This window comes from Peromyscus leucopus, chromosome 19 (genome assembly GCF_004664715.2).
Source record: "Peromyscus leucopus breed LL Stock chromosome 19, UCI_PerLeu_2.1, whole genome shotgun sequence".
NCBI lineage: Eukaryota > Metazoa > Chordata > Mammalia > Rodentia > Cricetidae > Peromyscus > Peromyscus leucopus.
Genome location: NC_051079.1, coordinates 22653556 through 22679313, shown reverse-complemented (window position 1 = coordinate 22679313; position 25758 = coordinate 22653556). Strand labels below are relative to the sequence as shown.

Sequence of the window (25758 nt, the reverse complement as noted above, 5' to 3'; positions counted from 1 at the left end):
CAATATGAAATGTAGATCCCACCTGGATTTGACTGTTTAATTTTCCATAAGCATCACAGAACAGATCTTTTACTCACAAAACACAACCACCTTGACTCTAATGAGCTAATTATCACCCAATCAATGGCTCTGACTTCATTCATTACTTACTATTAGAGCTACCACTAGACCAGGAATAAATTCTCATCATTGCTATTCAATCGGTGGCGGCGCACGCCTTTAATCCCAGCACTCGGGGAGGCAGAGGCAGGCGGATCTCTGTGAGTTCGAGGCCAGCCTGGTCTACAGAGTGACTTCCAGGAAAGGCGCAAAGCTACACAGAGAAACCCTGTCTCGAAAAAATGAAAACAAAAACAATTATAACTTGACCTAAGTGCACAAAAACAATATTAGGATTTTCTTAACTCTCAAGAAAAAAGCCAATAGATTGGCTAATGATGCAAAATTTATTTCAACTTGATAAAATGTAAGAATATCTGTGAATTAAAGAGCATAATGGAGAATCCTAGTTACGTCAGCCATAGCAACAAATGTGAACAATATTCAAGGTAAAATCTATGTTATGAAGTCACTGAGAGCTTGTACAGTGGCGAGTACGTCATTGACCTCTGTCAGTCTTTTATGAAACAGGAATACTTCATTTATTTCTACAAATGAAATTTATCAACAGCATTTCCATTCTTATTTCTTTTTCCTAGAGCTGAGTTAAATTTCGTCCCAAATTGCCTCACAGAAGCTTTGGGCAATGGGAGGAAGAGACTCTTGACCACATTAACTCAAATGAAGAGAGGTGGTAGGTAAACCAAAGCACAACTGGTAAGAGGTACTTCCAGAGGTGGTAGGTAAACCAAAAGAACTATTGGTAAGAGGTAGCTTCCATGTGGGATTCTTATCTGCAACTATTTATAATGAAAGAACATGAGGTTTCTATCTAATAGACCATAATTAGCAGAGAAATATGCAAGATCTCCTCAGAGAGCTCTCATGGCTCCAGAGCCAGTAGGCTCTTACTATAAATATATTATTGTACCTAGACAAAGACCGTATCACAAAAATATTTGGTTAAAGTGGTGTTATTAAAGGGACCATTATAAATAAACACTGGTGAACCCCAGAGAAATCTTGTCTGGGCACATGGGAACAAGATGTATTTAGAATAAGCTACATCCTTGTAGTGGAATTGGTGTAACCTAAGATTTCTGAGCAGCACAGAACAGCTTCAAATTTGTTACAAAGCTCAGGGATGTTAAGTACCTCCGTCTAGATTAGCTTACTTTGAGTGGGAAAGTCAAGATTCACAACTATGAGACTGTCAACAAACTGCCACCAGAAGGTTACTCAGACATGTGCACATCCTTATTATTAAAATAATCAAAAAGTCACAGTTTTAAAGTCTACTTACTTGTCTTGGTTTATCTGGACTGTTACAGAGTGATCAACTGTAAGTCTTAGAATGCAATAGACATTTATTTTTCATGGTTCTAGAGGTTGGTATGTGAATGACCAGAACACCAGCAGACTGTTTCTGAGGGTGGCGTTATTCTATCAACACAGCCCTTTCATTGTCTCCGTTGCCTGGAGGAAGGAGTGAGCACACTTCATACAGCCACTAATTCCACCCATAGAGGCTCCCTTAGAAACCATCTCTTTACAGGGGCGCTACCTCTGGACTACTATCTTGGGAGTTACGGTTTCAATATATGAATTAGAGAGCAACACAAACATTTAAGACCATTGTAGGAGTCAGGAATTGGTGTTCCTCTTTCAACAATCAAAGCCAACCCCCTTTAGATACCTTTCTTCTCAGAGTCCATTCGTTGTTACAGTTGCTCGTTCACTCAGCAAAGACTTAACGGCATTTTTGACAGGATCCAGGCACTCAGTCCTCTGGCTTTCCCTTACCCAGCTATCTCTCACCCCATTCTTTTACCCAGACCCTTAGATCAGCTTCTCACCATTTTTACTATATACCTACTTCGTATTTCTCTCTTCACTTTTCGTTCTTTGCTGAGTACCCTGACGAACACAGCAGACGACCCTCCAGAACCCACCCATAACTCCCCTGAGTGGGCAGGGAGAAGGGATGACTATGGAAGTCAAGAGCTGGTTTGACCCACAACTGCTCTTCCAGGTTTTTGGGCATCCTCTCCTCTCCCATTTTCAAACATTTTCTGTGAGTGACGAGCAATGAGCAACCCCTCACATTGGCAACCAGGGGCCAAAGCGTACTCTGCTTTACTCTGCAACAGGGAACTTTTTACTGCAGAGAGTACATTAAAGATGATCTTTTGAAGAACACGGACTTTTGTGAGTTTTTGAATCATAACAGAGAATACCATTTTAAGTATTTTCTCATAAAAGTAATCTCATATATATTACTATTTAGCTAAAATATAAATGTGATTTTTGAGAATTCTACTTTTTTGAAGATAAATGTTTGGGAAGGTAAACAGATATCACAGTGCTTTTCTTCTTAATTACTTATTTGTATGTCTTATCAAATACTATCTACCCCTCTCTCTTCAACACGCTTTGAAAGATTTATTTTAAGAAAATATATCATTTCACATAATCCTTTTATTATGAAAATTTTGCAAGATTTTCCTTTCTAATATTTTTTAGTGACACAGAGCAAACATTTCTGTTGTTTGACCCTCTAGGCCCAACTCACCTGTCAAATAGTTCTCCTCCCGTGACGAGCTCAAGGACCAGACTGATTTCCATGGGGGTTTCAAATATTTCCTTAAGTTTTATCTGAGAGAAAGATGTACATTAAGAATGAACATCAACAACTGCTCTTCCCCATCTTCCTTGAAAATGTCTAAAATTATGGACAAAGCTTGCAATACCAGTGTGCTGGCTCAGGTCAGTGAAAGCCCCCCATTTTAGCATTAGACAAACACTGATTAGGCCCTTCCTCTTCTCAGTTGCTGGCTTTGTCAGATACCTTGATTTTTTTCAAAAGTCCCATTAAATTTTGACATTTTTTTTTCATTTTGAAATAACTCCTTTAAAAACACTTCTAAAATTTACTCCAATGTTGCAATGCATGTTTTTTTTCTAGAATCAAAACCAAGGCTTAACTTTACAAAACTGTTTGAAAGCATGATGGATGCTAGATATAAGCAATGCTTTCTCTTGGAAACAACAGATTTGGACTTAGAGTATAAGGCAGGACAGGCTGGGTAAGGTCTGTGTGTAAAAGCACTCTTCAGCAGTTAGAGCCACTTGTCTGTGACGGATCCTTGGAAAGAGTGATGGTAGAAATTTGATTGGCTACAGCAGGGTTTCATTGCATTCAGATAATCCAACCAAATGTGGGCATTTCTCCAGACATCAGGAAATCTGGAAGCCAGCACTGATCTGCATGTGATGAATGCTGCATACTGACTTCCTTAGACAGAAGAGGCATGGATAACATGGAAGTGATGATTGACTATGGCACACCTGAGAACTGCCCACTCAAAGCATCCCCATGCTTCACTGCATACTGAACTCTGGTGCCTGGTCCAACACTGTGAAGGACAGTGGCCTAAGCCACTTGAGACAACCCTGTTCTCTGAAATGTGAGCCATCATTTAGTTGGGGAGCATCTTTAGTTAGTTCTGGGCAGCAACGTTACAGAGCACTCTGCTACAGTAGCTTCTGAGAACCTTTTCTTTTGACTCTCTGCTGACGAGGCCCTTCCAATTTCTCCCTTCAATATCAACCTGGGCGTTTATAAAAATGCAGAACTGTCATTATGGGGCCATGAAGACAAAGTACAGGGTAAGAGGTCAACACACCAAGGAATGGAAAATGGCAGGCACAGGGGTGTGTGAAGCCTGGGTCCTGGGTCACCACCTACAGTCCACCTTCTTATTCATTTTAAGGAAAGTATTGGATGCACCTTTAACTCCTGTATCAAGTTGTATGCACTTTGCTTTCAGCATTGCAGGTCATCACCTCAGGCACAACTTTAGTCTCATACAAATAGGTTAAAATAAAATAGGTAGATGGCTTAATTTGTAAAATCAAGTTGCTGCTGCAAAAATGATTTTGTTCTTTTCACTTCATTGATTCCAAAAAGCCTTTCACTAGGCCTTTTTCTCAGAGGCGTCGTCTGGACACAGACTACTGCAGAGTGTCTGGAAACTGTTTAGTCTCCCCATTCATGTACATCATTATTTGCATCTTTGAATTATTTCCGAAGCAGATACTCTCTCAAAGGCTGAAATGACTTTGGAAAGCAATGCCTTTTTTTCCCCACAGGCCTTATCTGCAATGGCATATTAAAGAGATAGGCAAACAAAAGAGGGAGAAAGCCAGTGTTTCATTAGAGCAAAATAAGATTCTCCATTTTTTCTCCTTTTATGCATGAAAAGAGGCATCGTATGTATTATTAGTCCATCTATTCTGAAACTGATTGCATGTGGTGAGGTAAGGCTTGAGCTGCACCATACTGCCTGACAGCGAGGAAGACTCCCCGCCCCCATCAACACAGACAGTGGAAGATGATGACCCCATTCTACAGCTTTAGAAATGACTTGAAATAGTAAGCTAAAAGCCACTTACGATGTTCGGGTGTGAGAGGCGCAGAAGGACTCCTATCTCAGTTCTTACAATCTTTTTGTCCACCTAGAATGTAAAAAAAATAAGTCATAAACAGAAAAGAACTCCAACCTAGAAAAATTTTGACTGTGCCAAAGATGAGACACATCATTAGCCAACTGTGTAAATAAAATGACTGGAAAGGTGTGCTGTCTCTGTCTGTCTCTTCTTTCTGTGTGTGTCTCTGTCTCTGTCTGTCTGTCTGTCTTTCTCTTTACACACACACACACACACACACACACACACACACACACACACACACACACGTCTCATTATGCAGCTCAGGGTGGTCTGGAACTCTTGATCCTTCATCCTCTCTGGTGGAGTTAAAGGTGCACGCCATCACACCTGATGCTGGGCTCTTTTCTGATCTTCTTCCCTTCCTTTTCAGCTGGATGCCCTACCTCTCTGAGGCTTCAGAGACAAAGATGAGATCCAGTAACTCATGGAGCACACAATCTACAATTGTTTTGTATGTTATTTGTCCCCTTTCCTATCAAAAATCATCATAACCACTGCTACCACTAACACAAGTTAATCTCAACCTGTCCCTACACTTTCTACTTTCACTGACAGACGTCTCACCCAACCTCATAGAACTGTCAATCACTTCAGCGACCTTCTTCACATAGAGGTGCCCATAATTCAGCCTAGCCCACATGTACTGTCCTGTGGGAGGGTGAAGGAATCAAGGGTTTCTGCCAGAACCACGTCATCAACAATGTCCTCTCCAGAAATTGTGCTCAAATAACCAAGAGAATTCCCTTTATATTTGAAATTATGAGAGCAAAAAAGAACAGACTCCACAGCTACCATATCCAATTGTTATACTTTATATCACCATAGGGAAAAAAAATAACTAAGATATGAGAAGAACTGCTGATATCACCTAGTTCCTGTATTGTTAAGTATGGATTCATTTAGTCTTTGAGCCTTATAACCATATGAGCTACTCAATTTTCTTTCTTCTTGTAATCCACTGTTAGTTTCTACTGGTGGTGATTAAGAGACCCTAACACAGCGATTCTCAGTCTATGGATCGTGACCCTCTTGGGGGTCACATTTCAGATATCCTGCATATCAGATATTATATTACAATTGATAACCATAGCAAAATTACAATTATGAAGTAGCAAAGAAAATAACTGTTTGCTTGTGGGTCACCACAACATGAGGAGCTGTATTAAAGGGTCACAGCATTAAGAAGGTTAAGAACCACTGTACAGGTTTATCACATGACATTTTGGGGAAAATGTCCATTGAATTTCTCATCTGCAAAATAAGAGATGCTCCCCATCTGAATGCTCAGGATTAGAAAACAAATGACAGTTTGGACTCTCTAAAAATCATATGCAAACAGAAAATTTTAAGTGTAGTCTATGGTGCACATTTATAACCCAGCCCTAGGGAGACAGAGACAAATGGATCTTTGGGGCTCTAGGCCAGTTAGCCGAGCCTCCTTGGTAGTTGAGGCCAGTCAAAGACTCTTTTAAAAAAAGTGGGTGACAGCCGAGGCAGGACACCTTAAATCATCCTCGTCTCTACACATTCATACACACATGTGCACATGCACCTGCACACACGCGTGTATCCCATCCCCCCACATCATCATTATTATACCATTGATCTTGTGCCCATGCTACCATTTCTGTCATTTGAGATGTCTCAAGATCCAGGAGGGTACAGAGATCTATGCTCCATTCAGAGTTAAACCATGAGCAAATCCAAGAAATTGTTTTCAAAAGAATGGCCTCTACCCTCCAAGTCATTATTCAGAGGAAGAAAGGGTGGGCTTGAGGAGAAATCCAATTCCATGTCAGTGTGGTTAACACATCATGACTCAAAACAAAGAACAATGTTTATTTGATAAATTTTTTTCTCAATGAAAATATTAACTAACCATGATGAATTCTTTGAAAACAAAGAATATTCAGAGGACTCTTACAAAATTTATACACTATTTTCCTTGGTTGCAACATATAATATACATATAATATATTTATTAATAATTTTTCCTGGCAAAAATAATTTGTCAAACTATAGTTCTTTGATTAAAGAGATCAGTCACTATGTATGAACACCTTCAATTTTTATGATGAAGAAACATGTTTATAATTCAAAGAACTCTTCCATAACTAGAGTTCATCATGCCAAGTGAAATAAGCCAACTTCATAAGAAAAATATCGTGTTTTCTCTCAGCTACAGGATACACACACACACACACACACACACACACACACACACACACACACACACAGGGGAGGGGCATGCTCAAATGACATGAAAGCAGAAGGGGGACTATATTTGAGACATAGAAAGACACCGAGGCAGTGGGAGGGAGCAAAAAAAGGACAAGAAGAACTTAAGCAAAACTCGATGATACACATAATGAAACCCACTATTTTCACACCAATAAAAAAATTAAAAACATTCCCATCTCATTAAAAAAATTTTCAATCACATATAATAAAATACCAATAATTACATACTTAAAACTTCATAGTCATGAAAATTGTGGTTATTTATAAAATCAATTAGAACACTCAGAGTGTTTTTATGTATCCATGCCAAAGAAAATTAAGCTATTATCTAGTTACTTTTGTGATCCTGTGATAAAAAAAAAAAATCTGACTAAAAGCAACTTGGGGGAAAAATGGCTTAAGTTATACTTCCAGGTGACAATCCATCACTAAAGGAAGTCAGGGTAAGAACTAAAGCAAAAACAGAAGAAGAAACCATAGAGGAACACTGGTTCATTCATTGGCTCACACTCAGCTAGCTCACTTCTACAGCCCCAATTCACCTGTCTAGGGATGGTGCTGCTCACAGTGGACTGAGCCTTCCCACATCAGCCGTCCGTCAGTCAAGACAATGTCTTAGAGACATGGCTACAGGCCAGTCTTATTGAGTCAGTTCTTCAGTTGGAGTTCCCTGCTCTTTGGTGACTTGAATTTGTGTCAAGTTGACAACAAAAACCAGAACAAACCATGAACACAATGAAACAAAAATGTATTCTACTTACATGGGATGGATGGCGGCTTGCAACTTAATAATGTATGTGTGACTATCTCATACAAAAATGAAGTATCAGTTATAAACTCTGTCTAGAAAGAAATAGGGAAGATATGATCTGTCTATCTTTGTAACTGACAGCTAATACAGGCAATAACATGGGAGGACAGATTCATTGTGAGCGGAGAAAAATAAGCTGGCAGGAAAGTAACTTAAGTGACTATGCATCACACGGATAGGCTCTAGGGCTTTCTCTGTGAAAGAATAAGAAAAGACACATTTAAATACATCCACCTAGTGTGCCGTGACTCAAAACATTTGGAAACTGCTTCAGCAGTCTCCCCCAGAGACTGAATGATAGCTGCCCAATTTAGACAGAGTACATATTGAGCAAAACTCTTCCATGCACAAGTAACCAACATCTTGCTCAAACCGTCTCTGTGCTATAGTTGAAAACTTTGGCACATGCAAAGTCAGAGATCTGTCTACAAGATAGGCAAATACAGAGGCTCAGACTCAAACATCTATAGGCTAATCTCAATGAATGTTCTCATCGTTTTGTTTTTCAGTGCATAAATCTATGTGTAAGGGACACGTGACTCTGACAGGACCAAGCATGGGTAAGGAGCCATCTCCTCTGGTCAGCATTGAGGGAACTGGAATGGCAGGTTAGGGCAGGACCTGAATCTCCTGAAAACTGGATGTTGTCAGATACTGAAGGCTCCATTAATGATTGTTTTATGACTTCTTTCCTCTTATTTGCTTGCCTAAAATCCTGAGATGTTACTTGTTTTTTTCCCACGTCCCAGACTAATTAATAAACCACCAATTTGTATTAATTTACAACAATTCTTGCAATCGGTAGCTTTAATACTCAAATTATGGCTGTTTGACAATAACACATAGACTCTACAAAGTAGTAACTTTTACGGCTTTTCCACAAAACTCTTGTAAATCCATACTGCAAACGGATGTGTGGCAATTGCTTCCCTGGTGAATGAGTCTGACAGACTCATGCGTACCTGGAACTCTGCTTTCTTACTCTCCACCCACAGTAGGCCATTTTGTCCAGTATTTTGATGTTCCTAGTGGTACACGTTGAGGGGAAGAAAGCAATGTAGGACAATGAGGACCAGCAACAAGCGTGACTGCAGGAGTTGAAGTTTGTAAAAACCAGTCCCTAAAACACTGTGTTGGGGAGGGGGGGAATCCACAGCTTATATTCTCAAAACTTCCAAAATAGAAAAAACAACATATAATCTATTCAAAAAAGCTCTCCATACAACCAGAGAGTCAAGGGTCTCTAAGTTTCTATGTAATGAGTATCTAGCTAGGTCTTATATGCTTGGCTCCATATTAAACAATGGAGAACCTACAAAAAGCAAGCAAAATATGGTCTTTTGAGAGGAAGCTTGTGATCTAATTTGGGGATAAGATTTATCTAAATAATGTCAAGAGAAGGTGATGAATGATGTGTTTTGTCTTAAAGTCTCCATCGGGGCCTAGAGAGATGGCTGGCTTTCTGTTAGGAGCCCTTGCAGAGAACCCATGTTCAATTCCCAGCACCCACATGGTGACTCACAACTGTCTGTAACTCCAGCAGCAGGGGATCTAATTTCATGTTGTGACACCATGGACTCTTAGCATATATCTAAGTGCACATGCATACAGGTAGGCACTCATAAATACACATAAAAACAAATTAAAATCCAAATTTCCATTGTTCGGTGCAAGATAACTTTCTGGGTTGAAATACTGTTATTATTTAAATACTGAGCTAACTGAAAAAAGCATTTATTTTTACATTGTTTGACATTTAAAAAGCATCCCATTGTTAACAAATGAAGAACAATTCATTAAGTGTATGTGGTACATGAAGACAGTGTGATGAGGGCTGCTGACGGCCAATAAGTGATGCCAATCAGTCCAGTTGCCGGGATACAGACAAGAGATTCAAGGACAGTGAAAGTTCTCTAATTTAAAGAAAAATTGTAAGTTTCATGGAAAATTTCCATTGTGCAAGAGCTATTCTACTTGCGCATAAAATCGTTGCAAGAACACTCAGACATAGACAGATTTCTTCCAAAGTGGCTCATAGAAAAAACTATGTTGCCATCTGCAGGGCACTGGCCTTGTGACCTTGGCACTGGAGCTATGGCTTTTAAAAAGCTGGCTGAAATCATGCATGTAAAAGCATCATCTACAGTGGCGTGAATAAAAGTCGGCATCATTATTCTCACTCACACAGAGCTCCATGTTCAGAACAGTTTTCAGAGAGCCCTGGTGCAGGAGCCCAGCCCCCGTGCAGGAGCCCGGCCTGACGAGAGATGTACTTCACTTCTGAATGACAGTAAAGCTTCCCATTTGGTTTCTGCAGACATTGTTGAAGGAAACTTTGATGGATTGTTATTATTTTTGAATATGGTATCCTGTGGGAGCCCGTTTTCAGGTTCCTCGTGGCTTTACCCAGCAGGTCCACATAGAGGATGATTGGGACCACGGGCCTGAGTGCAGGTGTCTGAAATGGTCTGCACTTGGCTGTGCTGGGGTGGGGGGGGGTTGTGCCACCCCTTGGCCTCTCTATAAATACCCTGGGGCAGAGACAGTCAGGGCCCATTGGAAAAGGTTCCAGGCCCTCTTGAGGCTATCCTTTATTTTCTATGTGTTTATCTCCGCAATATTCTCCACAGTAGAGCCTTCTATCTAATATTTCCTGCTGCTCACACTCAAGAAAACTCTGGGGAGCTGTGGGGTTGGTGGGTAAATGCCCCACAGGTGTTACAGATAATAAGAGTCCCCACAGTGAAGCAAATTCACATCCATCATCTCACAACGAACCACATTTGTTGTAACATGGGCACCTGAATCTAGGCATTTATAGTTTGTATATGGACAATACAATTCTATTAGCCTACTTGTAACTTGGAGAGATAGACTTGTTCTTTCTAGTTTATCTGTTAATTTTACAATAGAGATTACATTTTTTTACTCCAGGTCAGCAATAACTTCCTTACTACACAAAATAAATATATTTGCAATTATTATTATGATTCTTTTAAAAAATTATCGGACCTAAATCTTTGATTCCTAAGTTAGGACTCATTGTTCTGATTGTACATTTAGGACTTATGTGATACACAATCCTCCCTAATGTTTTCATGTATTTCTGCTCAATGTAAAATGATAGCAGATAACAGAATCCCTTAACATTTTTATATTTTCATTTTCAACAAGATATTTTCTAATGTAAAAACACATTCTGAACAAAAGTTTTGATGTGTTATCTAGCACGTATTTCATATTATGATACCTTTTAAAAATTGAGAGTTAAATTATATTTATTGTAGTAATATTCAACAGGTAATATTACAAAAAACTTCTAGGTTGGTATTTTTGAGTGAAAAATAAAATATGCATTTTCATAGTATGCTCTGTGTCAGTCTGTGACAATTCAAAATTGTGTCTCAGGATCACAGAAAAGCTTTCTGATGGACAGCTGAAGTTTTCCCTTGTCTCGTTTCATATCTAAATAAAGCTGAATTTAATTTTTATGCTTAGTAAAGCAAAATAAATCAAAGTAAATTGAATAAACTCTGTGTGTCAAGTGCATGCAGTGGCCAAAGAGCATTCCAGCATCCCTCTGTCCCTGACCAGCATGGGCAGAAAGAATCTAAAGTACCACCTAAGAATCTGGGCCTAATGAAGTTTAAAGATTTACTTTTATTTTCATTCTGTGTTTGTGTATTTGTCTGTATGAGTGTATGCCGTGTGTGTATAGATGACCGTGGTGGCCAGAAGAGGGTGTCAGAACCCTTAGAGCTGAACGGACAACAGACGGTGGTTGTTGCCAGACGTGGGTGCTTGGAATCCAATTCAGGTCCTCTGAAAGAGCAGCGAGCACTCATAACTGCTGAACCTTCTCTCCAACTCTGAATTTTAATACTAGAAAGTCTGACAGTGATGGAGTCGCATTCATGCCTTCCAAAATAGGATGTTTTATTGCTGATCAGAAAGAACTGTGCCTCCCACTCACATATTCTGTGTCATTGCTGTGACTGCCAACATCAAACAGATGTCTAAATGGATTTGGCACTGGTGGATTTCTGTAGAGCCCCGTTTCTGCTCTTCTCCTTAAACTACAAACAGCATTCAAAGAAAAAGCTTCATTCACTCTCGTAATTGCAACAGCCAATATATAAAGAGATCACTGTTATACTTTCCATACAAAATATACCGTTTGAAGTTTATGCATAAGAAAAATAAGATTAACAGCACACTTAATAAAAGAAACGTAGACCAAAATTTCATCGAACTCAAGATTTCTCAACATCAAAAGAAACTCCAAGTTTGTGTCTGCTCTAGCGGTAGAAAGTTGAGTAAAAGGAAGTGTATGGGAAGTACAGTTCTTTAGTGATTCCAGAGTCCTCCAAGTTGGATGCCGCTCATTCCATATGGACCCTTCATTGGGATGAGCAGTAAATGTACTCCAGAGCGTTAGCCAGGATGATGGCAAGAGGAGGAAGGGTTTAAAGACATGCAAGGAAGAAACGACTGCAAAGGAAAGATAAACACCTGCTTCTGTGCTGTGCAAGGGACAGGTTGAGGCAGAGCAGTGGGGAATCTGGGAGAAATGAGACATATGGATGCAAATCTCTGCTGGACTTGAGTCACCTGATCATGTGACACACAACCTAGACCTGGAGGCTCCACCCTCAGAGTGAGCTGGGTGACCTTTATCAAAAGAGACAGGTGTTCTTCCTGTCTGCAGTGTCTCCATCTACTGCAGCAGCATTTCCACTCAGAACTAGGACCAGAGCTGGGGAGATGGCTCAGTGTGTGAAATTCCTGCCACACAATCGTGAGGATCCAAATTGGATCCCTAGCAGTCTTACAAACATCAAGAATGGCACCACTGACCTGTCCCTTACAACTGGGGAGGTGGAGGCAGTTGAGTCCCTGCAACGCACTGTCCAACTGTCCCAGCCAAATCCATTATCCAACCAGCTTCAGTGAGACCCAGTCTAAACTAAATGTGAAGGGCAACCCTGAAGAAATACCCAACCTTGACCTCTGGTTTCCACAAGCACATTCACACACATCTACTCACATGTACGTGCACACACACCCATACTAACAGACACAACATCAGTAGGTTTAATTATCCTTGCAGAGAATGAGGCTGTGGATCTTGTTTGTCTCTATTCATTCTCTGCCCTCTTTGGCTCATTTTTGGCTTGAATAATTTTCAGAGAATGATGCAAAGCACAGAATTGTGTTTCTCAGAAGCATTATGAAAACATGGAAGATATAAATGGATACGTAAGAAATGTCTTTAACTTTTCAGAATGATTCCCTTCTTACATAGGTTCTGCTTAATTTCCTCACAGTTGGCAGGTCTGTGCTGACACCCGCACGCTTGGAAAGAGCCTTGACAAGTGGAATTTTGTACAATTCAAACACTATCCTAGTCTACAAGGATTTTAAAACTAAGGACTGCTGTTTGAGCATACAAAAATCAAACGTGGCACACACATAATTAAATGGAGGCTTTCTTACATGATGCTAGTATCCACAATAACTGGAGAGCTCTAACTAAGAATGGTTGTTTTTATTCCTCTTTTTGTCTAAATGTAAATCCGGTCATCTTGTGACTGCCTCGCTTTTGGCATGGACCCTAACGGTGACCTGGTTTGGCATCAGTAGAAAATACACTACAGGTCCTGGCCCCTGCTTCCTATGCTGTGACCCAGTCATCATCAGCATGCAACCTTTAACTTTCCCTTGCAGTCACTTCCTGATCCCTCTCCCTCACTCCTGTTCTGAAGAGTCTTAGCATATGCATCTCTGCCTCAGCGATTACTACCATGGTTCTTAATAACATAGGTAACAGTGCAATGATTTACTCAGCATTCTAGCCTGTTTCTTTACCACTTATTCATTTTCCCCCCATTTCTTCCTCTGACCCTGCTTAGCAACCCACTCTCGCGGTTACAACTCAAGCCATTACCATCCACTGACGGCCACAAGAACCTTGCTATCCAACAGTGCACACGATTTCTATTTCTTATCTTCCCTATGACTTAATCTGTTAGTCTATGCACTGCACTACACATACTCTGCCCATCTCTCATTCACTTGTAATTTCCAGACAAAATTCTTAAGCCTATTAAGCTTTACTTTTATTCTATTTCTGTGTCTGAACTAGATCCATTGGGGAAAACGTGCAACTTCGTTAACTTCCAATTTGAAATTTATGACACCAAATTTAAGGGATCCTTGGTGAGCTCATTCTACAGTAAAAAATTTATACCCTCTTTCATCCAACCCCTGATACACCTGCCTCCCTTCCTTCTCCTCTCTCCAATCACTGAGAAGGCATAAAAATCCATGGAAAATTGTTTTTATCGGCATCATTAACAACAACAAAACAATTTTTAATCTATTCATTCAGCAAACACTTTTTAGTACCTGTTATATGCAGATAATATTCTGGAAATGAAGCTATATCAGTGAATAAATCAACTCTGGGGTATAAAGAATTCTATGTCCTAGTAGAGGCAGAATATGAAAAAATAAATGATAGGTCTCAAATTGCTATGTACTATATTGCAAGGAATCAAAATGAAGGAAACAGTAAAAGAGCTGCTGATAAGGTAACAGACACAGACACATGGGAGAACAGCCATGCGCTGAGTGGGGGCATGGCCAGAGGAACAGAATAAAACTCTCATTTCTACAGATGCAAAAGACAGAAAAGATGCAGCCAGCACCAGAAATACACTAATAAAGGCAGAGCCATTTGTACTGAATTTACCCTCCATTTCTCCCCTTCTATTCCAGCTTACTGATCAGCTTTGCGGGGGAAGCAAATTTCCTTTTGGGTCCTTTCATGTTGAACTGCATACTACTTGTCCTCAACCATTTGTCTCCCAAACCTTTTAGTGTGAGTAAGTTTGGAGTCAACAGGAAGGACATGATGGCTTAGAGGTGAAGCAATGATATGCAACGGACATGGTGGGGAAGGACATGGTGGTATAAATGGTCAGGGAATTCGTGGGGCAGTGACATGCAATGGACATGGTGGGGATGGACAGGCGGTGGGTATAAACGGTCAGGGAATTCAATATCTAATTGGATATTTCTAGTGTACAGCCAGCTTTGCTGTGAGCAGAACAAGAAGGCAGGCTCTAACAACCATTTCACGTAACTCTCATTTCGCTTGGCTTTGAAAATTGTGACAGTCACAGTCTTCCAATTGTTCTGTTACTAGTCACTTCCTTTCCCGTTCAGACTCTAGAACTTTAGGAGAGGGGTGTATAAAGGAGAAAACCAGGGCTTTGAATAGAGGATCAGAATAGACTTCAGGCAACATAGGAATATCTCTGGAAGCTTAACCTAGAAAAAAAGGCATTCACGTTTTGAACAGCAAAGTCTATGGAAGAGGTGGCTTGGCTTCAGAGCAGATGAGTTCCTCCAGAGTGAGTCAGCTAAAGGTCTTCCTTCTTAGATCCTTAACACAAACCTTCCTACTTGTAGACACTGGGAATTTGCTTCAAAGTGGAGAGTCTTTTTTTTCTGACAGTGAATGAAACAAGCCTAATATTCCTGGGGGAGATAATAAGCGGAATGGAGTTTAAACAAATGATTTGGGATGATGCCACTGTGCTATAGAAAACAAGTTTGGCCCAGTGGAGGAGGAGATGAAGGAACTGGTATGTGATGGAGGAAGACCGTCAAGGGTTTATACACTCCATTCTCCTTTTATCTCTGTTCTCTCTCCAGAATTAAGAATGTTCAGGGGAGTAATCCTGATCTAGTTTCTCTCATCTTTACAAGGATCTCCCCAGTTCAGTAGACCCTATCCAGTCATTTCTGATGCCATGTGTCTGCTCCCCTCCATAGAAAAACTCTAAGGTTGCCTCTGTGACCTCTCATCTGGGCTCAAGGCACTAGAACTGTTCGCTCTACATCATCATTCTGGTCTGATGTGTCCCATACTTTAAAGGCTACAGCACTTCTACAGTAATGCCCTGCTTTGACTCCTATCCTCTGTGTGGCCTCCCTCTGCATAAAGTAGGTAGAATGATTACTTAAAATGCAAGTCAGATAATGTCACTTCCTAGTTTAAATGCCGTTTTTGGTATCCCACTGTGCTTAGACTGAAATTAAACTCTAACACATATTCTAGAAGTCAGTCACCCACTTTGGGTGATGTCATTTTCCTCTCTTCATGGGACATTTAACCCTGGACCATGCTTGATGGCTTTATGCTCTATCATCCACTAGCCTTTTTCTTCATTCACTTCACTTGAAAGCTCCTTTCCTGACCATTCCACCAAAAGTAGTTACTAGCCAGGCATGGCCGTGAGCACTTAGAATCCTACACCTGGGTGGCTGGCGCAGGAGAATCATGAGTTCAAGGTCATCTTAGGATTTATTGGTGGAAAAAAAGATAACAAAACAAGATATACAACCACATACATGTGCATATGCCATGAACTTCAAACTTCATCATCCAATTTCTTTTTAAAACACTTACAAAAATATACATTGTCATCTAATTATTATTTCAGTGTATATTTTCCTTCAATGAATTATAAACTCCATGGCAACATCAATGAATCTTTATTTTATTTTATTTTTAGCATACTGGTAAATCCAGCTTTATTTACCGATGCCTGGTATACAATAATTTGACTAGATGAGTAAGGAATGGGAGATGGTTGACGAACATAAAAGGGTAGCCTAGACTTGGTTCAAGTGCTGGTTGATAAGATTAGGATTAGTTAGTTCTCGTCATTTTAGGTCTTAAGACATATGTGCACATGTGTATTTGTGTGTGTGTTATTGCCAATAATGGAGTGGAGAATGACTGCCTCAAGCCAGTGAAAAGCACTGAGATCCCTAAGGGCCCACACAGACAGTCACCTGTGGTTTCTAGACATATGACACAAGCTATTGCAACACCACTTCTCTACGTTGGAGTTCTCCGAGGTTGAGTGAGTAACACTCTATGAAATACAATTGATAGATATCGGGTGGAGTCGCTGATTTTATAAGTCTGCTGCAATCTGTATTTAAATCCTGCCTAGTCTCTCTTCCCTATCATTTTATACGGGTTTTTTCAGCTGTCAGAAAGGAGTAAGTGTTTCCTTCAAACACTACACCTTGTTTTTACTTTGCGTAGTTCATGATTTGCATTAAATACAACAGCAGAGGAGATTAAAGGAAGATGAAATGGTGGGACCCCCTGGAACATGAAGCATAACAAGTATCAGTTCTCCATGTTCCCAAAGAAGATGCCTATAACACTATGGTCAAGTCCTCTCCAAAAAGAAACTGATATCCCATTATGAAAACAGAGTTAGTGCCAAGCTTCCTAAATTCTCTTTCATGGCTTATACTGTCAGAATGGGAAGAAAACAAACATATAGCATGCATTTTAAGTGTAAGATGCAGAAAATAAGTGAAAAATAGTTACAGTTATAATATAATTAGTCATCAGTATGCAGAAAATAAGTGAAAACAGTTACAACTGTAATATATTAGTCATCAGTATTTTGTTTTATATACTTCTAGCTTTTAGAAAATATGATTTGTTACTTTTCCCTAAAAATATTACTAGTAGCCTAATATCACCAATGCCCAGTCCAAACATTATGCCTGTTCCTTAACAATTGTACCAACATTTGGTACAATACCTTGTGGTATTAACCATTCTAGCCTGTACTTAAATTTTCTTTTCATTGTATCTGACAATTCCATGGCTTGGCTACTCTGAGCCCTCTCTTGGGTCTCTTAATCTGTACAAGGATTACTTAAATTTCTTCCTATACAAAATGGAGATGTTGATCATGACCATGCATTATGGTGTTATATGGATTTTGGTCTGTGTGGAAACTTCTTGGTCTGTAGTGGAGGCTCAGTGGATGTCAGCGCCTTCCCTAGGATGACATTTACAAAATTAACTTTTTTCTCATCTTCTGTTTAACATTTTCTAACTCTGGCAGGAGAAGCTACCACAGAGTAGTAGATAGCTTCATCAAAATCTGCTATTAGCATCCAAGATAACATTCCTGCCAAGCAGTGACCAGAGGGAGGGACTCGTGTGTTTTCACTTAAATACATATTTTCCCTGACCTTTTCAGAAACTGGGATCAAAACAATGCTCCTCACTTCAATTTAAGAAATATTTAAGGCCAGTTTTATGTTTAATAATTACTATTGACCATCAGAGTCACACTTCAGTCATATTTAAACTGAGCATCAGCTACATCCTATGCATATTTGGGTCTCATCATTTCTTCTTAGTACCTTCAGCAATTTTTCTTGGACAAGGTCATACTTCTCAAAGTGCTTTTAAAATTCTCAGGAGGGCACAAAAATAGAGCAATTTTGCTTCCACTTTATGCTTCTTTCACTCAAACAACAATGGCTCAGTTGCATGATTCCAAATTCACCCACAATGAGGGCAGAAAGCCAGGGAAGCTCAGGGTTCCCTTTGATCTGCATGATTCTTAAAACTAAATCATCAGTTTTCTGTTATAAAACCAAGGCATTAGTTTATTTAAAAAACTCATGTATTTGTGATCTATTAAATAATTGAAATAAAAACACTGGAGTTATTAACATTTTAAGACTCTTCAACTAGATCTTGACAACGAGTCCTCTACCAAGAGTATGTTTAAATATAAAACACCTTTATGCTCGGAACATATTGCTTTAGCATCTTGCCTGGCCTTCACTTCTTCCAAAAAAGTAAGAGCTTCTTCAAAGACCCTGATTACTGCTCTTCAGAAATGCAAAGAAAAAAATTCATTTGAAACTTAAAAAGCATAATAATCCTCAATAACAGTCTAAGCATTTGTCCTTATACCCAGGTAAGTGTGGCCTTCACCCTTCATCAAGGAGACTTCTCAGTGAGACAGATGGAGCCCTGTACAGAAAAGAAGCACAACCTAAATGCAGAGTTGTGGGGCCCAGTCCCAATGGATACGTCTACAAACACTCCCACACTCAGGCTCAGGGAATGCTAAGGAAGAGGGGACAGGAAGACTGTGAGAGCCAAAAGACCAAGGAGTTTGCTGTGAGGTTGTGTCTCCTAGTAATGTCAGAAGCTACATTCACAAAGTCTCACCAACGTGACTGCCCAAATGTTGAGCTGAACCAGGATGACATCACTGGACAGGCCAAAGTGGATGATGGAAAGCACATAAGGCCTCAGCCCTTCACAAAAAAATAAAATAAAAAAATACAGGCAACCCAGGGATGCCAAGAGTGGGAGAAACAGTCTTCCCTAAGGAAAAACACACATCCAAGTCACATTATACAGACTGAGGAGGCTATACTTAGGGATATGTGTACACACACACACACACACACACACACACACACACACACACACACACATCCAATGTCAATTTATGGAAAAGTGGGCACGAATTTGAAAGACAGCAAGGATAGTATATGGGAAGTTTTGGAGGGAGGAGAGGGAAGAGAGAAATGTTGTAATTATATCATCATCTAAAAAAATATTGAAGTGAGAAGTAAAGAAAAATGGGCTATAAAGAGCAAGGGCTGTGAAAGTTTCTTCTAGATGTTGTTCCACAGCTCTCCCTTCTAGATGCGGAAGTCTGCATCTGCCTTCCTTGCTGAGAATACACCTTAACATCAGTAAACACCAGAGTTCCACTTTCCTGGAAGGCACCAGACCTTCTAGAAATGAGAAATGAAAGGATGGACGTGTGTCAGTTCAGTCTGCAGTATGCTGTTCCATGTAATGCCCTGGTTATGGCCTCAAAGGACCCCATAGCCCATCCTTCAGTCTCAAAGCTTACATCAGAGGGACTGTGTTTGGATATCCGCGTTTGTGCACATGCATGTGTGCTGATGCCAGTGAGACCAGAAGAGGGCACCAGATGCCCTGCAGCTGGAGTTACAGGCAATTGTGAGCCACCCAACGAGGGTGCTGGGAACAAAACTCCAGTCTTCTGCAAGAGCAGCAAGCGCTCTTAACCAATGAGCCACTTCTCCAGCCCAAGAAATGTTTCCAAATTAGGAAAAAAAAAAGGTATCTTTGACTTTAAAAATGAATACTTGCCTCTCCAGATACTCAGTAGTATTAGATTCAAGAATATTTTTTATAGAAGGTAAAAGAATTTTATTTGTGTGTGTTTTGTTGACTGTTATTAATATTCCCTTTTAAAAATACACGAAAATTTAAGAGACAAGACTAGTCATCTTAGATAAGCTTTGATTTATAAGTAAAAGATGCCACTCACAGGTTACCGTATATCATTGCTTCATATCTTGAAATGGATCAGAACACTCAATATAACCTGATGCCATGATAGAAAAAAAAAATTGTTCTAGAGTCTAGACTATTCTGATGTCAAAATCTGAAAGAAAAATCCTGGCAGAGACAGCTTCATATGTTGTGAGGGGAAGAAAAGGAGTTTATATATAATGATCTGTTTAGCACATTTTTAGATTTCTGGGACACAGACAATAAAAGAACGTGAACTGGATTTACCTCGTAATAGATACTTGCTTCTGGGAGGACATGGGAACCTGGTACCCACAGCTGGGGACAGGATTGTGTCCTATCTACCATTAAGACAGCTAAAGGGCTAGCACCAGAACATGATGCAGTTCACATGTCTCACGCTCAGCAGCTGCTCTGACTGCAGTTGTTAGTAGACATCTCCATTCGCTTGGTATTTACAACAGAGGAACACCTAAGACTAGGCATTTATTAATTTAAAAAAAGTTCATTCGGCTCATGATTCCTAAGGGCTTGAGGGTCAAACAGCAAGGTGACAGTGTGGTGACAAGGACCTCCAGGCTGTGTCACAAGTGGGGGGGGGCGGGGATTAGGATCCGGCTGTCTGCAGATGAGATGGCCTTGGTTTATAGCAGGCACTTCTCGTGACAACTACCTCAGTGCTGCCACACTACATTAATCTCTTTCAAGGGTGGCACCCATGATGTAATCATCTCATAAAACCTCATCACTTCGGCGCCATTACCTCAGGGACTAGGCTTCCAGACCATGAACCTTTGGAGAATAATCATATCTAAACCACAGTGGTGGATAATGTGTGCTGAGACTCATTAAACTAAGCTTGTAACTGAATCAGAGAAGAAATGGATTGCTTGTGCTCTCTACACAGATAATATCACTTGCCCTTGCTTTGCAACACGATTTAGAAGCTCTGGCAGAATTCTCTATGTCTATGTCAGGAGGGGGTTAGTTTTCTTTATCAGCTTGGCAAGGACAACATCTAACCCCAGTTGCTCATCTGAACCAAGATCATTCCTGACTTCATTTTGGCCTTTTCTCCCTTCAGAGCCTTGATGAAACAAATTTTGGGTCTAGTTTGGGTTCTCAGAAGTCTTGTCTTGTCCTGTGTGTTTCTGCATACTCTGGACAAATCTCTAAAACTCTATTAAATGAATCACTCTGACCATGAAGAGCTCTGCAATGCCATGGGAAAGAGACTACTGGAGCACACTTAGTAATTAGAAGTAGTTAATTGCTGACCCCCTTCTGACTGGGATTGGGCTCCTTTATGATTAGAACTACTGAAGAGACATTCCAGAGTGTTTAATGTGAAGAGTACTGAAGACAAATTCAACACTGAAAGCTATCTGGCTCTTTTCCAGTTAAGATCCTCTGGAATATGATCATTCATTTCCTCTTGTTCTGTAAATTGGTGGCTTTAGAACTCCACAGCTGGAATATCTCCAGCCATCTTTCTCCTTTTTCTTATATTGTCTGAATGGATGAAACTTTGACCAATATTCAACTCTGTACCTTAAAACAGTTTGAAACTGAAGAAAAGTAAAAAAACTCACAACTTCTTTTTCTCTATTAATATTGAAGTCAGGGCTTTTCTAGTTCTCATTAAGATATGAGTGCTAAGTGCATACTAACAGACTGTGTAGCCACTATCTCTCTCAGACATCACCCTCTCCTAAATGTGGATTTGCATCCATTTCTCTGCTACCCCTGCCCATCCTTTTAGCTACAAGGCATTTCCCAATCAGCTTTTTCAGACTTTTGTCCCTCTCAGAGTCCTCTGTCTTTGGCTGATAACACATTTCCTTTCTGTGTTCCAGATTCAAGATCATTTTAGCTCCAAGTTCTCACTGTAAAGGTACTAGGGGATTAAACACGGTCATTTAAAAATATCAGATATGGCCAAATGTATATATCTTTCGAGTATGCTTGATTTTGAGCGATATCACATAGGCCAGTTCAATCAATCAATTTATCCATCCCACCATCTTTCACCCCCTCCCCAGGCCTCCTCAGTGATATACTTCTGGATTATGGTCTTCAAAAGTAAAGCAAAGGAGATAAAATGCGGATGAGAGCTCAGCAAGTAAGAACATCGATAAGCATGCAGAGTTATAAAAAAAAATCGGTGGTTGGGCAAGAAAATATGCAAACCAACCCCATAAATTACAGCAATGAATGTATGTTGAGACTTGCAAATGGTCTCCTGGATGGTAGGGGGTATACCAGGCCGAGATTTTAACATTCCACCCAGCCATCGTCTCTCTTCATTAGATATACACCTGTCACCGACTGAATAGAAATACCTTGGTTCCTATTTCAGGAAACCTGGCTTAATAGTCCCTACAAAAATCAATATGTTCCAACCGACAGGCGCTTGAGAAAGGTACACTTCACTTGACATGGCCCGTTATCTGCAAGCTACTTTCCTTAATGTGTTCTAAGACCTCAATTGGGCCCCAAAAGTCTATTTGTGCTGCTGATTTATTCTCCTTTCCATCACTGACCGAGGTAACCTTGCCTGAACTTCCAAAGAACAGAAATGGGTGCTCCTAGCCGTGTTTAACGGAAGCACATCTTTAGAATAGACTGAAGCCTCTATGCCTCATATGCATCCTAGCAGTGAGTAAATGTGCAGTCTGCAATCCAATTTCAGGGTTCCCAATGGTTGGAGAGAAAGAGGAGGAGGAGACACTGTCACTCACCTCCAGAGCTCACACTTTGGGACCACGATCTCCCGTCTTCATGCTTACACCCTCTGTGTCCATGATTTCAACAGTTTTAGATTCTATATGCCAGTGAGATCACATTCACGCTCTGCACTTGGCTGAATGCACTTGGTGTAATACCTTCTGGGGTTCATGTATGTTGTAGCAAAAGACATGGTTTACTTCCTCTTGAAGGCTGAATGTTGTTTTACACAGTAATCAATATTTTCTTCAATGAGCCCAGGCGGTTTCTAGGACTGTTACTGGAATAACGTTGTAATGAACACAGGAAGAAGGATTACCTCTTTGGGGTAGTGATCTTATTTTGGGGGATTTTATATCCAGAGATGTTATCACTGAGTCAATGCTACTTCTATTTTTAATTTTCTTGGAGAATCTCCATGCTGATTTCCATAATGGCTGTTACAGTTTACATTCCTGCCAAAATATATCAAGGTTTCCTGTTCTTCATATCCTGAATGGTACTTTCTTTTTAAATCATAGTCACCCTAATAAAGATATGGACAACTTGCTGTGACTTTGATTTGACTAGTGGGGTTGAGCAACTTCTCATGTATCTGCTGGGAACTGCATGGCACCTTTGGGAGGATATCTAGTTGGGTTTTTTTTTTTTTTGGCGCATATTCAGTTACTTGTTTTCTTCCTAATGAATCGCTTGAATTTCTTAAATAATGTGGTCATGAGTCATTTAATAGATATATGGTTTGCAAATATTTTCATTTTAAATTATTATTTTGTACTGCAATAACTTTATATTTGTTTTTTGTAAGACAGGTTCTGTAAGCCGGGGCGGTGGTAGTGCACACCTTTAATCCCAGCACTTGGGAGGCAGAGGCAGGTGGATCTTTATGAGTTCGAGGCCAGCCTGGTCTACAGAGCGAGATCCAGGAAAGGCGCAAAGCTATGCAGAGAAACCCTGTCTCGAAAAACAAACAAGCAAACAAACAAAAAGGACAGGTTCTGTATACTGCTTTGGGTGGTCTGATATCACTATGTAACTCACACTAGCTTCAAATGTATGCTCTGCCTGACTTACCCTCTGAGTTCTGTAATAGGAGGTGTGTGCCAACATGCTTAGTAGATTGCTTTTCTTTTTCATTGTATTACTCAGGTTGACACTGAACACTTGGCTCAAGAGATATTCCTACCTTACTGCCTGCCCCCTCCCTCCAAGTATCTGGATACAACAGCATGGCACCTGGTTGTGTGCAAAAACATTTTAGTTTGGCATAGTTCTACTTGTTTAAACTTGCTTTTGTTTTTTGTATTACCATAGCCAAATAAAATCATTTTCCAAGTCATGTCCTGGATATTTTCTTCTATGAATTTTGTGAATTGATGTCTTCCATTTAAATCTTAAGTCAGTTATAGTTAATGTTTGTAGTATGTGAGTCAATGATCAAATTTCAGTATCTTTATTTTAGTGTGTGTGTGTGTGTGTGTGTGTGTGTGTGTGTGTGTGTGTGTGTGGAAATGCATGGAGACACATGTGGAGGTCAGAGGACAACTTGCAGGAGTCAGTTCTCTTCTCTATCATGTTGGGTCCCAGGAACTGAGTTCCAATTGTCAGACTCAGAGCCTTTGCCTGCTGAGCCATCTTTCCAGAGATCATTTCATTTCTGAATGGAGAGAGAAGGTTTTAAGACACTATTTGTTGTAGAGACCATCTTTACCCAGTCATATACTCTTGGTATCTTTATGAAATACTAACTTACTTCAAATGTGTGGATTTATTTCTAGGGTATGCATCTGATTCTATTGGTCTATGCGTATTTTTATCACCATATCTGGCTGTTTTTATTATGATAATTTTGCAGCATTTTTTCAAATAAGTCCAGTGATGGCTTCAGTTTTGTTCATTTTATTCCATAGCTTTGGCTGTTTGAGGGTGTGTGTGTGTGTGTGTGTGTGTGTGTGTGTGTGTGTGTGTGTGCATGCGCACCAACTGTTTAGATCCCATGGGTCACTTTGGATAATATGGACACACTAGTTCTTCCAATCCACAATCTTAAGATATCTTTCCATTTATGTGCATCTTCTTCAATTCCATTCATTGTTGTTTTATAAATTTTAGTGTGCAAGTCTTTCATCTCCTTTGTTAAATTTATTCTAAGTTTTTATGCCATTGTAAATGAGACTATCTTCTTGCTTTTTAGGATGGCTTACTATCTAGTGTATAGAAATACATGACTAATTTTTGTCTTTTGACTTAGTATTGAACAACTTCATTAAATATGTTTACTCACTGCATTTTGGTCACATTCTTGAGATTTTTCTCTGTTTCAGAGAAATTATGCAATAGGCTGAAATACTGAAATTTCATTAATAATCAGCACAGAGTACAGAGCTGCATTTAATCTAAGATAGTTTTAAAAGCTTTTTAAGGATGAAGAGTTCATAATACGAGGCATTTTAATTCTGCTTACCAAGATGTTAACTTATAAAAGAGTGTTCTGTGGCCCCCAAAGTCTCCACTCTAAGAAAAATATTTATTCAGAGAAGTACAAGATTTTTAGTGAGTTTTTGAACTGCTCTTGGATCCAAGAAAAGTTGGTTTTAGTAGTTTCTCTCATGCCTTGGCTGTGGATGACAGAAATGTCTGGGTGTGGTGAGCAGTTCAACGTCTCCCAAGTATACACAGACAGAAAGGGCACCAAGAGCGCTTCTGAACAGTACTGCCTATCCATGCAAACGTGAAACTACATGCTGCCACTTTTCCTGAATAGTCACAAGTTATAAAAAGTTAATACACTGGAGGTATACCTTCCAGATTCTGTAGTAGATGAGCATTGTCTTCAACCTCCTGGACATTTTTCCATGGCAGCCTGACATGCTAAAAGCAAAGAACAATCTGGCTAAAGAAGGATTATGTACCTTAGAGAAATGAGGTGACTAATACTACGATTCAGAAGAAACTTAATGTTTTAAAGACAGTTCTATCCATGAGCATGGGACTGAGAGGAACTGGGTCATCTGCGGAAGAAGGCAGGCTTCTTTCCATGGGGAAAGCAGACTAAGGTCCTTAGTCTCAAACAAGAATCATTTCCTGTCCATAAGGAGGATGATCATAGGTCAGAGTCAAAATCAAACAAATGCAGAGCCACAGAGATGTCTAGAAAGCCATT

At 39.9% G+C, this 25758-nt stretch overlaps 1 protein-coding gene across 2 annotated transcripts in view; it reads right to left on the bottom strand.

Annotated features, from left to right (window-relative positions):
• Camk4 (calcium/calmodulin dependent protein kinase IV) overlaps nt 1-25758 on the bottom strand; it is a 220951-nt gene that overhangs the window by 76335 nt on the left and 118858 nt on the right. For both annotated transcript variants that reach the window (XM_028867048.2, XM_028867047.2), the window contains 2 exons: nt 4555-4617; nt 2672-2754 (listed from right to left, as the gene is read on the bottom strand). In XM_028867048.2, coding sequence (XP_028722881.1) covers nt 2672-2754; nt 4555-4617 — 146 coding nt within the window. The remainder of the gene's footprint in view (nt 1-2671; nt 2755-4554; nt 4618-25758) is intronic.